Below are 17,542 nucleotides of genomic sequence, written 5' to 3'. Positions count from 1 at the left end.
TTTTCCCTTCCCTTCTTTCTCTTCTTCCTTTCCATCCCTTGCTTTCCTGTCCCTTCCCCCTCTCTTTTCCTTCCTTCCTTCCTCCCTCCCTCCCTCTGTCTCTCTTTCACTTTCTTGACTTTTCCCTTCTCTTCTCTCTCTTCTTCCTTTCCATCCCTTGCTTTCCTGTCCCTTCCCCCTCTCTCTTCCCTTGCTTTCCTTTCCCTTCCCCCTCTCTCTTCCTTCCTTCCTCCCTCTGTCTCTCTTTCACTTTCTTGACTTTTCCCTTCCCTTCTCTTTCTTCTTCCTTTCCATCCTTTGCTTTCCTGTCCCTTCCCACTCTCTTTTCCTTCCTTCCTTCCTCCCTCCCTCCCTCTGTCTCTCTTTCACTTTCTTGACTTTTCCCTTCTCTTCTCTTTCTTCTTCCTTTCCGTCCCTTGCTTTTCTTTCCCTTCCCCCTCTCTTTCCCTTCTTTCCTTCCTTCCTCCCTCTGTCTCTCTTTCCCTTTCTTGACTTTTCCCTTCCCTTCTTTCTCTTCTTCCTTTCCATCCTTTGCTTTCCCTTCCCCCTCTCTTTTCCTTCCTTCCTTCCTCCGCCCCTCCCTCCCTTGACTTTTCCCTTCCCTTCTCTCTCTTCTTCCTTTCCATCCCTTGCTTTCCTATCCCTTCCCCCTCTCTTTTCCTTCCTTCCTTCGTCCCTCCCTCCGTCTCTCTTTCCCTTTCTTGACTTTTCCCTTCCCTTCTCTCTCTTCTTCCTTTCCATCCCTTGCTTTCCTTTCCCTTCCCCCTCTCTCTTCCCTTGCTTTCCTTTCCCTTCCCCCTCTCTTTTCCTGCCTTCCTTCCCTCCTTCCTTCCCTCCCTCTTTGCTTTCTTCCATCCAATCCCGCTAAGGTTGACTGCCGGAGCACTTGAGATCTCTCAACTAGATGCCATGTGGACTTCCACTCCCAGAATTCCCTGGCACGCTGCCCAGGGAATTGTGGGAATTGAAGTCCGCCTCTCTCAAAAGCTGAGGTGGAGAAACATGGGCCTATAAAGGCCTAATAAGTGGTTCTCCATCCTCCCCTCCCTTTAAAAAGAAAAGTAATTACTATTTTGGTTGAGTTCTTGTCTAATTGTTAGGACACAATGTGTGTGTGTGTGTGTGTGTGTGTGTGTGTGTGTGTGTGTGCGCGCGCGTGTGTGCCTTCAAGCCAGGTTCTTTTTACTCCGCTAATGGCCTTAAAATGCTGCCTATGGCTATTTCTATTCTCCCTGGGTTCTCTCTCTCTCCTCTCATATTGTCGGGCTACTTGATGGAGATAAAATTTAGTTAAATATCTCTTGGGAAGCCCTGGTTAATTATTAAATATATTTGATAGATGTTCCTTTTCTTCCGTGCCAGCCAGCAAATATTGTGGGCGCTTGTGGGCAGGGATTAAAAGGGTAGCCAACCCACCAAAATTGAACCTGAAGGGCTGCTCGGTCGCATTTGATCCAAAACTGGCCTGCAGTTTAGGGGTGGGGGGCAACAACCCCCCCCCGCCCCCCAGGGCTGCTTGGTCTCAGAGTCCAGAAGCCAGGAAGGCAAACGGCATAGTTGGCTAAGCTTCATTCAGCCAAAAAGTTTCGGTGGATAATTCACATAAGGAGCATGAAATCAGGACTTGTTACAAGGAAAACAGTCCGTAAATGGAAATTAATGAGGAGTTTCGGGGGGGGGGGGTCAAATGGCTGTTGGAGATCGTTTGGAATTCTAGCACGAAATGGGGCCAGGATAGATGACCTCTAAGATCCAAAATGGGTGGGACTGAATGACATTTAAGATCTCAAATGGGGTTGGGCTAAATGACCTCTAGCCACAAAAATGGGGTTGGTCTACTGACATTTAAGATCCAAAACGGGGTCTGGACTAAATGAAATTTAAGATCTGAAATGGGCTGGACTAGATGACCTCTAAAATCCAGGAACGGGGCTGAACTAGATGACTGCTAAAATCCAGAATGGATGTCAAGCGCCAGGGAAATCAGGAGATACAAGACAGTTCAAATGGGTATAAAGATTTACTGGACGCTTAAGCTCTCTACAAGAATCCGAACTATTGACAGTCAAAGCAATTTGGCGGCAGATAAAGAACTCACAGTGGGTTGGGCTTAGAACTTTTGCGGGCGCGATGGGATTCATGATTGATGACGCGTTTGACTCCTCCCTCGGACTCAGCCTGGTCATCTCCTACAACGGGATTGGAGTAGTTAAACGCTAAAATCCTAAGTAGGGTTGGACTAGAAGACCTCTAAGATCCCAAACAGGGATGAAGTGAATAAGCCCAGCTGCCCATCTTATTAATAGTGAGGTGTTCTTGTTTCTCTTTTGCTTCCCCCCTCCACTTCCCACGCCCCCTCACCCACCCACCATCCCTCCCTCCCTCCAGGTGGTTCCATCCAAATATCAGCGGGATTGAAGCAGAGAAGCTGCTCCTAACCAGGGGTATCCATGGGAGCTTTTTGGCCCGGCCGAGTAAAAGCAACCCCGGAGATTTCACCTTATCGGTCAGGTAGGTGATGCAACCCTAGGAGGGGAAAAAACCAGATCGGTCCAGCTCTCGAAACTTCGATACTGCTTCATTCGCAAGTTCCTTCCCCCCGCCAGATGTTCTTTGCTTAACCAGACGCTAAATGAAACAATTGAGCTTAGCAGGAGTGTTCTGACCTTGGCTTCCCAAGAGCATGAAGCAAACTCGACAAAAAAAAAAAGACTGTGAATTCTGCTCATTCACCTCCAGCCAAGTCTTTCAAAGGAGGATTTACGGTCACAGACCTTATCTGGCTTGGAGAGCTGCCAGGCCGGTATCTGCAAAAGTTTGGCACGGAGTCTTGGAGACTCACGAACCAATGAAGCGAACTAATGGTCTCCTGCAAACTCCACTCCCCTTTTGCTCCTTTTTAATGTCCTCTGGGAGGGGCCATTCTTTGTCCACCTGTGGCCTTACTCCCAAGTGTCGACCCCTGTTCTTTAGCTGTTCCCTTCGTCTGGCAACTCACACTGGGAACAGGCTCCAGCTGTTCGTCTGCCTCACTGATGTCTGACTCTGAAGGCAGCTGATAACTGTCAGACAGCCCTAGCCCCCTCTCTGCCTCCAACACAGAGCCCTCCTCAGAGCCTTCCCCAGACTCCAGGACCGGCCCATGTTCCTCCCCAACCTTTTCACTCTCCGAATATGCTGCCAGCTCCACTGGCTGCCGGCAAGCCACAACAAGCAGGAGGAAGGCTCTCTGCTTGTGCTCAGAGGCCCTGTTCCTTCGGAGGCCCCGGGGCTATTTGCAAAGGGACATAGAATGACCTCTTTGTGATGTTCAAATCCTCCACATTAGCATTTTTGGGAAGAGAGAGAGAACAAAAGCATCCATTTAGAATTGTAACCGGACGGACCAAGAATCCTTATCGTTCCGTCCTTCCTTAAAAGGCATTTTATTTTTGCTTTGTTTTGTTATTTAATTTTTTATCAACAATTCCAGGTGGTGAATATACATGATGAACTTCTGTTCCATGGGTGGAATGTTCTCAGAAAATTCCTCCTTATTTCCAGGTTGAATCTCTCCTTGATCAGTTTCCATCCATTATTCCTTCTCTGGCCTTCGGGAGCCTTGGAGAATAGTAGTTTGACCCCCTCCTCTCTGTGGCAGCAGCCCCTCAAATATTGGAAGATGCTCTCCTGTCTCCCCTGGCCCTTCTCTTCCCTAGATTAGCCAGGCCCAGTTCCTGCAAACGTCCATCGTATGTTTTAGCCTCCAGTCCCTTCATCCTCCTGCTTGATCTTATCATGTTGCATGCCTTCTGCTTATGTTTAATTGAGGTCCCTTTTAATATTTAATTACTTTTAAAAAAAGGGTAAGTTGTATCTGATGGATGGATGGATGGATGGATGGATGGATGGATGGATGGATGGATGAGGGAGAGAGGGTTAAGAATTTTTCTGTCCAGCACAAGGAGGGTTAATTCTGTTTGGCCCAGTTAAATGCTTTTCACCCAGAGCCCATTTTCAAGACTCCGTTAATTGCATTTTAAAGGCACTTTGGAGACAGTCTACCTAGTGAGCTCAACCAGACTCCACAGATATTTGATGGATGAGTTCGGTCAGAGCAAAAACCAGCTCTCCCACTTCTCAATCAAGCTTTTGTTTTGGTGCATTTTTAATAGGATAGGATAGGATAGGATAGGATAGTAGTAGAGTAGAATAGTATAGAATAGAATAGGAGTAGACTAGAGTAGAATGCAGAATAGAATAGAATAGAATGCAGAATAGAATAGAATAGAATAGAAAAGAATAGAGCAGAATAGAATAGAATGCAGAATAGAATATAGCAGAATAGAATGCAGAATAGAATAGGAATAGAGTAGAGTAGAATGCAGAATAGAATATAGCAGAATAGAATGCAGAATAGAGCAGAATAGAATAGAAAAGAATGCAGAATAGAATAGAGCAGAATAGAAAAGAATGCAGAATAGAATATAGCAGAATAGAATGCAGAATAGAATAGGAATAGAGTAGAGTAGAATGCAGAATAGAATAGAGCAGAATAGAATAGAGCAGAATAGAATAGAGCAGAATATAATGCAGAATAGAGCAGAATAGAAAAGAATGCAGAATAGAATAGAATAGAGCAGAATAGAAAAGAATGCAGAATAGAATGCAGAATAGAATAGGAATAGAGTAGAGTAGAATGCAGAATAGAATAGAGCAGAATAGAATAGAGCAGAATAGAATATAGCAGAATAGAATGCAGAATAGAATGCAGAATAGAATAGGAATAGAGTAGAGTAGAATGCAGAATGCAGAATAGAATAGAGCAGAATAGAATAGAGCAGAATAGAATAGAGCAGAATAGAATAGAGCAGAATAGAATGCAGAATAGAGCAGAATAGAATATAGAATAGAATAGAATGCAGAATAGAATATAGCAGAATAGAATGCAGAATAGAATAGAATAGGAATAGAGTAGAATAGAATGCAGAATAGAATAGAATAGAATAGTTTTATTGGCCAAGTGTGATTGGACACACAAGGAATTTGTCTGGTGCAGATGCTCTCAGTGTACAGAAAAAGACGATACATTCGCCAAGAATCATAAGATAAAACACTTAATGATAGTCACAGCGTACAAATAAGCAATCAGGAAACAATCAATATCAATATGAATCTAAGGATACAAACCACAAAGTTCCAGTCCTGCAGTCATAAGTGGGAGGAGATGGGGGATAGGAACGATGAGAAGACCAATAGTAATAGTAGTGCAGACTTAGGAAATGGTTTGACAGTGGTGAGGGAATTCATTGTTTAGCCGAGTGACGGCGTTTGGGGAAAAAACGGTCCTTGTGTCTAGTTGTTCTGGTGTGCAGTGCCCTATGGCGTCATTTTGAGGGTAGGAGTAGAAACAATTTACGTCCAGGATGCGAGGGGTCTGGAGATATTTACACAGCCCTCTTTTTGACTTGTGCAGTGAACAGGTCCACAACGGAAGGTAGTAATTGTTTTTTCTGCAGTTCTGATTATCCTCTGAAGTCCGTGTCTGTCTTGTTGGGTTGCAGAGCCAAACCAGACAGTTATGGAGGTGCAGAGGACACTCAGAAATTGATGCTGGATTTGTTTGTTAGTTCTATAGAATTTCTGGCAATTGGGACAGATCAATTGTTGTTGTTAGTTGTGAAGTTGTGTCCGATCTATCGCAACCCCCTGGACACCATTCCTCCAGGCCTTCCTACCATCCTCTCCCATCCTCTGGAGTCCATTGAAGCTCACGCTGACTGCTTTGGTGACTCCATCCAGCCACCTCCTTCTCTGCTGTCCCCTTCTTCTTTTCATCATTTCCAGCATGAGGCTCTTCTCCAGGGAGCCCTTCTTCCTTCTCATTAGGTGGACAAAGTCTTTGAGTTTCCTCTTTTTAGACCGTTTCAGATCAATTGTAGATTGTTGGGGGTTTTTTTTTTGCCTCATCTTCAAATCTGACTGATTTGTGCAATTTAGAAAGCATTTCACCATCCATTCAATTTCCCTCTCTCTCCTTTGCAATCTCCCAGCTTCCTTTTTAACCTTTTTAAAAAATAAATAAAATAAAAACATTTCAAACTTGGTGCAAATTGTTGGACGAATCAAACCAAGCTGTCCTAAAATGCTTTGAAAGCCATCCGCCAACAATAAAAGAGGAATATTTTAACCCGAGCATCACACAATTTATTCCGGAGTGTGTAAGGCATATAAACCTGCGTTCCAGAATGCAGCTTGTGCTAATTTAAGTGCTGTATCATTCATCTTTTTATCCACCATTTCTTCATGCCGGTGGTTTTAATGGGCTTTTAAAGGAGCGAGCCAGCAGTTTTTGCCATTAAAATACTTGCGTTGGTTGAGTTTCTATGTGATATAGAATGTATATAAAATATAGATTTGGACCAAGGCTACGCATGCCTTCAAATGGGGTGATGCCAGTGGGATCCTGTTGGGCAAAATTTTTACGAGGAGGAGAAGAAAATTTAATTTTGGGGTGGGTGGGGGTGGGAGGATGGACTGAGAGAACAGGAAGTGGATTCCCAACAATATCCTTATTGTATCTTTAGGGTGACTCATCCCTGCTTTCTCTTGCCACAGCTTTCCCGGTGGCCCGCCCGTTTGCAAAATTTCTTCCAAAATTAGGAAAGAAATTAGCAGGGACTGTTGGCTTCCTTTAAAAAGTCTGACAAGGGTTTACTTTTATTGTTATTATATATGTGTGTTTGTGTGTGTGTGTGTGTTGTATTTGTGCTGATAAATAAATAATGGGAGACTAGTATAGATCTATTTCAAGCTATTTAGCTCTCATCAACTAGCCATACCCTTACTGGGATTTGAAGGGTATGTCTAGCTGATGAGAACTAAATAGCTTGAAATAGATCTATACTAGTCTCCCTTTATTTATTTATCAGCACAAATACAACACAAATGTAACAAAGGCAACAGTAAAAATATTGGCTTTCTGTCTGGATGGTCTCTTGTGATGAGCCGATAGACAGAGAAAGGAAGCAGTATGCCTCCTCCCATATTTGGGCATACCAGGGGATGTGACACTAAATAAATAAATACATACATACATACATACATACATACATACATACATACGTTGCAATTGTGCTGATAAATAAATAAAGGGAGACTAATATAGATGTATTTCAAGCTATTTGACACAGTACACACACACACACAAACACATACACATACACACACACACACACACACATATATATATCAGTGTTTTGAATATAGTGTATTCAGAACACATTGGGCTAACCATTTTACAAAAAATGAAAGAAAAGATAACTCATAAACCGATAGTAATATCTGATAATATAACAGAACAATTCTAACCCTACTTATACTTGTATTCACTTATTTATATTCCTGTGGTGGCTCAGTGGCTAAGACGCTGAGCTTGTCGATCAGAAAAGTCGGCAGTTCGACGGTTCGAATCCCTAGTGCCACATAACGGAGTGAGCTCCCCGTTCCTTGTCCCAGCTTCTGCCAACCTAGCGGTTGGAGAGCATGTGAAAAATGCAAGGAGAAAAATAGGGACCACCTTTGGTGGGAAGGGAACAGCGTTCTGTGGGCCTTTGGTGTTTAGTCATGCCGGCCACATGACCACGGAGATGTCTTCGGACAGTGCTGGCTCTTCGGCTTTCAAACGACGATGAGCACCGCCCCCTAGAGCAGGGAACAACTAGCACGCTCTGGGGAGGGGGGGGAATTGGAGTTATATCTGCGACGGTCCATCCAATGTCATCCTTTTCCTCCCCAATTTTCGGCTGCAGGAGGAACGATGAAGTGACCCACATCAAAATCCAAAACACAGGCGATTATTATGACCTCTACGGAGGGGAGAAATTTGCTACCTTGGCTGAGCTGGTGCAGTACTACACCGAGCAGGAGGGGCTTCTGCGCGAGAGGAACAGCAATACCATCGAGCTACGATTCCCGCTCAATTGTCAGGATCCCACCTCAGAAAGGTGAGTTTGGAGGTGGGCGGGCGAATCCAGCTAACCTACCTGTTGTGGCCCGCCAGCAATCAGCGGAACTGCCAGCAGAGTCGGACAGTGAGGAGGTTGGGGAGGAAGATGGGCCAGTCCTGGAGTCTGGGGAAGGCTCTGAGGAGGGCTCTGCGTCGGAGACAGAGAGGGAGCCAGGGCCGTATGCCAGTTATCAGCTGCCTTCAGAGTCAGACATCAGTGAGGCAGAAGAACAGCTGGAGCCTGTTCCCAGTGTGAGTTGCCAGACGAAGGGAACAGCTAAAGAACAGGGGTCATCTTGGGAGTAAGGCCAAAAGTGGGTGATGAATGGCCCCTCCCAGAGGGAATAAAAGAGGAGTGAAAGGGGAGTGGAGTTTGCAGGAGACCATTAGTTCGCTTCATCAGTTCGTGACTCTCCGAGACTCCTTGCCAAAGTTGTGCAGAGATCGGCCTGGCAGATCTCCAAGCCAGATAAGGTCTGTGACTGTAAATCCTCCCTCGAAAGACTTTGCTGGATGTGAAGGAGCAGAATTCACAGTCAATTAATAAAAGGGGATTTTGTCAGGACCAGGAGTTTGCTTCAGGCTCTTGGGACGCCTCGGTCAGAACAGTATCCAGGCCCTAACAGTTGTACTTGCACCACTGAAGGATCGTGCTGTCCTACCTTATAAGATCGTTGTGAGGAGGAAGTCTGGAGGAATGCTCTGAATTTCTCTTTGGACTGTGCAATGGGTTTCAAACATTACCACTGATTTGTCTCTGGAGATTCTTAGTCATCCAGGTCCATGCTTAGCATATTTCAAAGGGACTTTTTTTACATTAATTCTTTAATTAATTTTTTAAAATGCAAATAATACAAACATACTGCATATACATTTAAATGCAAAAAAAGAAAGAAAAAAGGGGAAAAACCAAATATTAGAAATAGCAATAGCAATAGCAGTTCGACTTATATACTGCTTCATAGGGCTTTCAGCCCTCTTTAAGCGGTTTACAGAGTCAGCATATTGCCCCCACAGTCTGGGTCCTCATTTCACCCACCTCGGAAGGATGGAAGGCTGAGTCAACCTTTGAGCCGGTGAGATTTGAACAGCCGAACTGCAGTTAGCAGTCAGCTGAAGTGGCCTGCAGGTACTGCACTCTAACCACTGCGCCACCTCGGCTCTTACAGTGCACCCCCACCCCCTGGAGACGTTCCCCACCACTTATATTTCTTCTTCTATAACTAAAATATACCACAATATATTCCAATTGTGCCCTTATCCCTTCAATAACAACATATATTCTTGAGTAGGTTTATTCCCTTTGCCTTCTACCAACCCTGATTTTCGTTATAATTATTTGCTTTAATCATCCCTTTTTTAAAATTTAAAAGTTCTGTTGTTCATTTATAATTTTCTTGCCCTACTGCAAATTTCATTATGCCACTCATTTCTTTGAATATCCCAATTTCGTCCCCAATATTTAGCCATGACTAATCTAGCTCCCATTATCAAATTTACAATCAATTCCTTTTTTGTTTCATTTATATCCCGTTTTTTTCCCCACCAGCAACAGTAATGGAATTCTTGGTACCATGTCTAAATTTACATTCAAAAGGGCTCTAATTTCTCTTAAGCACCGTGTCCCATACTTTGGGGTTACAATCCCACCACATATGTTTATATGTTCCAACCTCTTTCTTGCATCTCCAACAAATATTTGCACGTTTACCATCTAGTTGATTTAATTTACGTGTGATTAGATACCACCTTCACCTCTCTTTTATATCCATTTTCCTTAACTCTAACTGACGTATTCTTATGTAATCTTCTATCCCAAATATTTTTCCAATCATTATCATTTATTCCTCCCAAATCTGATTCCCAAATTAATTTTCAACCTTTTACCTGCTCAAAGGGGCTTTTTTTAAAAAAGCAACTGGCCTTTCCCCCCCCCCTTTTCTTGGTTACTACTAATCTATATTTTACTGCGAATTTGTACCACTAATTTGTACTGAGCTTCCTTGTTCCTGATGGATACGGGGAGCATTGATGTCACTCGGCTGCCTCCTTTGCAGGAATTCAAAGCTGCAAGGAAATAGGGATTTAGCAATAGCAATAGCAGTTAGACTTATATACCGCTTCATAGGGCTTTCAGCCCTCTCTAAGCGGTTTACAGAGTCAGCATATTGCCCCCAACAATCCAGGTCCTCATTTTACCCACCTCGGAAGGACGGAAGGCTGAGTCAACCTTGAGCCGGTAAGATTTGAACAGCCGAACTGCAGAATTGCAGTCAGCTGAAGTAGCCTGCAGTGCTGCACTCTAACCACTGCGCCACCTTGGCTCTTTGGGGCAGTTCCCCCCCCCCGGCCTTTTCCAGGATGTTCCTCTGACTTCCAAAATTGGCCTACCTTCCTGGGCTTTCCAGATGGTGCCCCATCCAAATATCAACCCCTGTGATCCAAAGCAAGGGATTCTGGGAATCGTAGTCCAGCATCTGTACCCCACCGTTAGAAATTTAAAGGTTATGCTACAGGGGAAAAGCAATCGCAATCGCGCTTAGACTTATATACCGCTTTACAGTGCTTTACAGCCCTCTCTAAAGCGGTTTAGAGAGTCAGCCTGTTGCCCCCAACAATCTGGCTCCTCATTTTATCGACTTCAGAATGACGGAAGGTTGAGTCAACCTTGAGCCTGGTGAGATTCGAAGTGGCAAATTGCAGGCAGTCGGCAGTCAGCAGAAGTAGCCTGCAGTACTGCATTCTAACCATACTACGCGCCACCGTGAATAGATGGTGGGCTCCCTCTAGAGGCCAGAGTAGGAAATTCCCCCCTCTGGGACCGTTCTCATTGATTTTTGAACCGTGAGCCCTATACCAAATAGGAGTACCGCCGACGAGAGGCAGATAATGTGCAAATTTGTGGAGTTCTTCAGCGACAAATGCAGAAAAGTAGCAGGAAGAAGGGTGAAAAATGGTCCCTAGGGTTTAAGCCCCATGATAATATCTCTACACTGAGTTAAAGGGGGGGGGGCAAAGGGGAGTGTGAATTTTCCCGTTGGAAAACCGGCTGCTCTTTTTTTCAGATGGTATCATGGTCACCTCACCGGTAAAGAAGCCGAGAAACTCCTCACCGACAAAGCCAAACCCGGCAGTTTTTTGGTCCGCAGCAGTCAAAGCAAGCCGGGCGATTTCGTCTTGTCCGTTTTGACGAACGAGGATAAAGCCGACACAGGAGACCGGAAACCCCGCGTGACTCACATCATGATCCGCTATCAGGTCAGGATCTGCGACCGTCCCGCTTTTCTTTCAATCTGCCTCTCGGGATGTTGTAAAAGAATAGAATGGGACCTTGGAGGTCATCTAGAGGCAGTCCTTGACATAATTATAATAGGGCCCGGAAGACCCATTGTTGAGTAGTGTGGTTGTTGAATGAGGCATCTCACGGCTGCACCCCATTTTCTGCCATGGTCGTTAAGCGAGACATCGTGCGACGAGAGCAGGTGTTGGCAATCCCTGTGGTTCTGGAGCCGCATGTGGCTCTTTCATCCTCCTGCTGCGGCTCCCTGTCACTCGAAATATGTGTCGCAACCACTAATGCGTGACACCCGCCGGCATGCGATTTATTGAGCTTTCCCACCCCCAGTAGGTCAACCATGGATAAATCCAATAAAAGTTTCAAAAGAAAACAGAACATTTAATTCAACTACATATGCTAGTTTTGTGGCCGCTCAGGAAATAGTCAGGCACGGGAAGGAGTTTCTGTGGCTCCCGGTGTTTTCTTTTCTGTGGGAAACAGGTCCAAATGGCTCTTTGAGTGTCTACGTTTGCTGACTCTTGGACTAGAGCAGGGGTCGGCAACCTTAAACACTCAAAGAGCCACAAAGGCCCTAACCGGAAGCCCCCTGTTCAATTCTGGAGCCAACTGGAGGTACGGTTCCCCCACCATAGAGTCTCCTCTTAGCGCAGCATTCTTTTCTCCTCTACCTCTCCTAACCGAAAGCCCTATCAATTGTGAAGCCGACCGGCGACAGGGAGCTGCAGCAGAGGGATGAAAGAGCCATATGCGGCTCCAGAGCCGCGGGTTGCTGACCCCTGGACTAGTGTGTAACTTTCCCTGATTTTGTGACACAAACACACCCCACTGATTTCGCTTCTCGGAAGTTGGTGTCAACCCTGAAGCTGACCCGACCGAGGCCATTTTGAGGCTTCAACGTGGCCACACTGGAGATGGGAATAGAGATAGCTGGTGTTTTGTAGCCAAAACAAAATGCTTTCTTCTGGGAACCAAGGACATTCCCGCAGGTGGTCAGACAGAGGAGAGTGAAGTTACTAGGCAACCAGACAGCACCTTAATTGGATCATGTGACTGATTGTTTGGGGAAGGTTGGGGTAGGGTTAACCTTCATAACCTTCATAAGAGCCACGGTGGTGCAATGGTTAGTGTGCAGTACTGCGGGCTCCTTCTGCTGACTGTCGGCTGCCTGCAATTTGGCAGTTCAAATCCCACCAAGCTCAAGGTTGACTCAGCCTTCCGTCCTTCCGAGGTGGGTAAAATGAATCCTCTCTCCCTCCCTCCCAGTGGTTAGAATGCAGTATTGCAGGCTAACTCTGCCCACTGCCAGCAGTTCGATCCTGACTGACTGGCTCCAGGTCAACTCAGCCTTCCATCCTTCTGAGTTCGGTAAACCGAGGACCCAAAGTTGTTGGGGGCAAGAGGCTGATTCTGTAAACCCACTTAGACACGGCAGTAAAAGCACTGCAAAGCGGTATATAAGTCTCAAGGGCTATTGCTCTTCCTGGTTCTCCTTTGGCAGCTGGACGGGAAGTATGACGTAGGTGGCGGGGAACGGTTTGACACCCTAGCGGACCTGGTGGAGCATTACAAGAAGAACCCCATGGTGGAGAAGTCAGGGGTCGTGGTACACCTGAAACAGGTAAGGTGGTCACCTGTGCCGAGCGTTTAACCAGGGGGATAGAGACTGGGAGGGAGGTCTTTCTCTCCTTCAACATCTAGAGAAGATTCTGTCTCTGCCAGCCTTTCAACGCCACCCGGATCATTGCCGCCAACATTGAGAACCGAGTCAAAGAGCTGAACAAGATGGCCGACCAGAGCGAAAAGGCGAAGCAAGGATTCTGGGAGGAATTTGAGGTACGGGGGGGAGGGGAAGGGCCAATCAAATCTCCTTTCGTTCCTTCCGGCCTGGGGAAGTGATTTCCCAGCATTCCTAGCATGAACTGCATGGCGGAATTCTGGTGTCAGGGTTCCAAGTAACACCCCCAACAAAAAAAGACTCCGAAGCTTGAGGTTCCTCAAAAGTTCCATTTTATTAGAGGTGTCATATTGGCACATCTGGGAAAACCAGAATCTGAAAGTCTCCAGGTTTCCCCCACTCAAAAAAAAGTTCAGGTCCCTGCCCAGCACCCACATGTCCATCCCTTGGTCCAATCAGGAACCATCCAAAACTGGAGATGCCTCCCAGTCACACACATTGCAGCTGCCGGGCAAGATGTCCTTGATTCTCTGAGAAAGGAATGTTATTTCGACTATATATCTCCCATACCCCATATAATCCCCTCTCCCATTTTCCCTCAGTAGAAAATGTGGCAGGCCTGAAGGCCCAAATTTAAAAGATGGTTTCGAGGCCTAACAACATGTCCATTACGTGATCTAATCAGGCACCATCCCAACTGGAGATACCTCTCAATCACACCACTCCATGTGTAGGTCAAAGGTGTCCTTGACTCTCTGAGAAAAGAATGTTATTTCGACTATATATCTCCCATACTCCATATAATCCCCTCTCCCATTTTCCCTCAGTAGAAAATGTGCCAGGCCTGAAGGCCCAAATTTAAAAGAGGGTTTCGAGGCCTAACAACATGTCCATCACATGATCTAATCAGGCACCATCCCAACTGGAGATACCTCCCAGTCACACCACTCCATGTGTAGGTCAAAGGTGTCCTTGACTCTCTGAGAAAAGAATGTTATTTCGACTATATATCTCCCATACTCCATATAATCCCTCCCTCCCATTTTCTCTCAGTAGAAAATGTGGCAGGCCTGAAGGCCCAAATTTAAAAGATGGCTATCAGGTCTGACATCTGGAAACTTTCACCCGGACAGATATGGAAAGTTGGGGTGGGATTTTTCCCATCATCCAGGGGTGAAATGATACCGGTTCAGACCGGTCTGCTCAAACTGGTTCAGGCGAACTGGTAGTTTCCATGATCAGCTGTGCAACAATCAGCTGTGCTGCGTGATGAAGCTGATTGTTGCACAGCTGATCGTCCGGTAGCATATTTATTTATTTATTTGCTACCTGTTTGGGCGAACCTGTAGCTCCGATGATGAGCCGTGTTGGTGCGCATATGCGCGAAAAGCAAACCGGTGGCAGTCTTCAGAGCAGTTCAACCCTGTCATCATCCTGACTTAGGCCATTGCTGGGGATAATGGGGTTTGTTTTAAAGCCTGGCGCCCACGAACAAATGGGAACGCTGATGCTTTTCCAACTTCTTGGTTCCCACAGATGTTACAGCAACAGGAGTGCAAATTTCTCTACCCCAGGAAGGAAGGGCAGCGAGCCGAGAACAAGGCGAAAAATCGCTACAAAAATATCCTTCCATGTAAGAACTCTGAGGGTCGAACTATCCTAAAAGTAGGAAATATTTTGTCTTTGTCAGAGTAATGATTTAAGGGCGGACCTGCTGCTACGATGATGTAATGCTAGGAATGAGTCAGCAAGGTTTTTGGGCTGATATCACTTTAAGAGCCTGTAATAAGAAGAGGCCCTGTTCGGGAGTATCTCCCTCTATGTGTGTTTCTGGGCTGTAATTGCTGTTTATTTGAGGTCTGACTAAAGTACGTGTATGTATATATTCTTTGTAGATAAAATAACTATTTAAATATAAACCTCTGTTTACTATATTTGCTCCTGGGTTGTCTCACATAGTCACACTGTGCGCACTCCGACAGCCTTTTAAATGGGATTCAGGATAATATAAATCTGGGCAGCAAATTAAAATTTCTGCGATTTTCAAGACAGGTGCTAATTTCCCCCCGGCGTTTATGTTGTTTCCCTCCCTTTGCAGTTGACACAACCCGGGTGGCTCTCCGGAATGCCGATCCCAGAGTCCCAAATTCCGATTACATCAATGCCAATTATATTAAGGTGAGTGGCAGGCAACTGGTTTAGATTAGATTAACCGAGTTGGAAGGGACCTTGTAGGTCATCTAGTCCAACCCCTCGCCCAAGCAGACCCTACACCATTTTTGACAGATAACAGTCCTGTCTCTTCTTGAAAGCCTCCAGGGATGAAGCTCCCACATCTTCTGAAGACAACTTCTGTTCCATGGGTTGGAACCAACTGGGCGTTGATTGATTGATTAATTGATTGATTGATTGATTTAGTTTATTTGTATGCCGCCCTTCTCCGGGAGGGACTCAGGGCGGCGAACAACTCAGGGGGGGAAAGGCGACATAAAACACAATACACGTAATTAAAATACACGAGAATCACACAGCCATACAAGTCGAGAGGGGAGGGGAACTCATCAACCCCAGGCCTGCCGGCACAGCCAGGTTTTGATGGCTTTCCGGAAGTCCTGGAGAGAGGTGAGGGTCCGAATCTCCGCGGGGAGTTCATTCCAAAGGGCCAGAGCTGCTACAGAGAAGGCCCTCCCCCGGGTGGTAGCCAGGTGGCATTGGCTGGTGGACGGAACCCGGAGGAAGCCGACCCTGTGTGATCTAACGGGTCTTTGGGAGGTAGTTGATCTAAGATGATTCATTAGGGACATGTTTCCCAACATTTGCAGAACACTTACCGTATTTTCAGGAGTATAAGACGCTCTGAAGTATAAGATGCACCTAGCTTTTGGGGAGGAAAACAAGAGAAAAAAAGCCTGGCTCTGCCTCCCAGCAATTTGCCTCCTTGCAACAAACAGCGAACAGTACAGACAGATGCTGTTAAAATTGATGTGGCTTTCTGGAAGTATAGTTATTTTCTGCTATTTAAAAGAAGGTACAATAGCACTGGGCCTCTTCAGATCAAGCATTTATTTTAAAAAGCTTCTTCATTTCGTTAAGTTGTCTAGAACAATAACGAAGCCGTCTTTAAAAAATGTCTAATAATTTGAACATTCTATAGGCATTTATAGCTATTGACTTACCTCCTTGCAGCAAACAGCAAACAGCCTGTTTCAGTTTAGCCTGATTGGAAGGGGGAAAAAATCTGCCTCTGCCTCCCAGCAATTTGCCTCCTTGCAGCAAACAGCAAATTTCAGTTTCAGCAGGGGCCTCCCGATGATCAGCTGTTTCATGCTGCAGGGATTGCCATAGTGTATTGCCACCTCCGCAAGCCCCATTTTCCCCGTTTGCTATAAGGAGGTAAATTGCTGGGAGGCAGAGGCAGATTTTTTTCCCCTTCCAATCAGGCTAAACTGAAACAGGCTGTTTGCTGTTTGCTGCAAGGAGGTAAGTCAATAGCTATAAATGTCTATAGAATGTTCAATACACTCGGTGTATAAGACACACCCAAATTTTCACCCTCTTTTAGGGGGGCAGGATACTCGTATACTCTGAAAAATAACAGCATTATTTTTCACACTTTCTGTGCACTCGAAGGGAAGGCTGGAGCCTACTCCCTTGCTCCTGAGATTGAAAATAAATGCAGCGCGTAAGAGACGTGTAAACGTTTGGCCTGCACGGGGCAGCGGGAATGCTTCCGACTCTGCAGTTGAAATCCAATCAGCTCATTAAAAAAAAAAAGGCAGACAATCTAATTAACTCTAATGAGGGAGCCTAATTCAGTGATCGCTTCAGTGGCTGGTGATTTAGTTCAGCCAGAGCTTTCCAACACTGCTCGAACCCTGCAGACTTTTAAAGAGGAAACCGCACAACTATTTGTCTGAAATGGTCTAGGGTCTTCGGCTTGAGCGGGGGTGGGACTAGAAGACCTCCAAGGTCCCTTCCAACTGTATTATTCCGCTAATCTATTTGCCCCTGCCTTTCCTAATTTGTGGTCCCTGGCTTAGATACCGTTCATTCATTCATTCATTCATTTTATTTGTCTTGTATGCCGCCCACTCCCGGAGGACTCCGGGCGGCTCACAACAGACAAGGGAAAGGGGATAAATAGACAAGACAACACTTTAAAAAAAGGCACAACATTCACAATTTCCGTGGGGCTGGGTGTTTCACAAGCCCCCCAGCCTGCTGGAGCAGCCAGGACTTGGTGGCTTTGTGGAAGGCCAGGAGGGTAGTAAGGGTCCCGCTTACCGTTCCCCCTTCCCCGCGTCTAGCAATTCTCACCTCTCCTCTCTCCCTTGCTCTAGAACACTCTTGAAGACGGGTGCAGCGCCGAACACTTTAAAGTCTACATCGCCACCCAGGGCTGCCTCCAAAGCACCGTCAATGACTTCTGGACCATGATCTACCAGGAAAACACCCACATCATCGTCATGACCACCAAGGAGGTCGAGCGAGGAAGGGTGAGCCCCTCCTAGGGCCCTTCCCCCATCACATCAAAAGCTGGTTCGGGCAGTGAGGAGGTTGGAAGGAACCTGGGCTAGTCCTG

At 45.9% G+C, this 17,542-nt stretch overlaps 1 protein-coding gene across 1 annotated transcript in view; it reads left to right on the top strand.

The window, feature by feature from the left end:
• Positions 1-17,542, top strand: part of LOC116518825 (tyrosine-protein phosphatase non-receptor type 11-like) — a 43,019-nt gene that overhangs the window by 13,341 nt on the left and 12,136 nt on the right. Inside the window, exons 2-9 of the mRNA XM_032232358.1 lie at positions 2,389-2,511; positions 7,791-7,985; positions 11,053-11,245; positions 12,784-12,903; positions 13,005-13,118; positions 14,497-14,593; positions 15,059-15,138; positions 17,301-17,456. Of these exons, the coding sequence (XP_032088249.1) occupies positions 2,389-2,511; positions 7,791-7,985; positions 11,053-11,245; positions 12,784-12,903; positions 13,005-13,118; positions 14,497-14,593; positions 15,059-15,138; positions 17,301-17,456 (1,078 nt within the window). The remainder of the gene's footprint in view (positions 1-2,388; positions 2,512-7,790; positions 7,986-11,052; positions 11,246-12,783; positions 12,904-13,004; positions 13,119-14,496; positions 14,594-15,058; positions 15,139-17,300; positions 17,457-17,542) is intronic.

This window comes from Thamnophis elegans, chromosome 15, assembly GCF_009769535.1.
Source record: "Thamnophis elegans isolate rThaEle1 chromosome 15, rThaEle1.pri, whole genome shotgun sequence".
In the NCBI taxonomy this organism is placed as follows: domain Eukaryota; kingdom Metazoa; phylum Chordata; class Lepidosauria; order Squamata; family Colubridae; genus Thamnophis; species Thamnophis elegans.
Note: the sequence above shows the minus strand (reverse complement) of the source record. Positions and strands in the feature narration are given on the sequence as shown.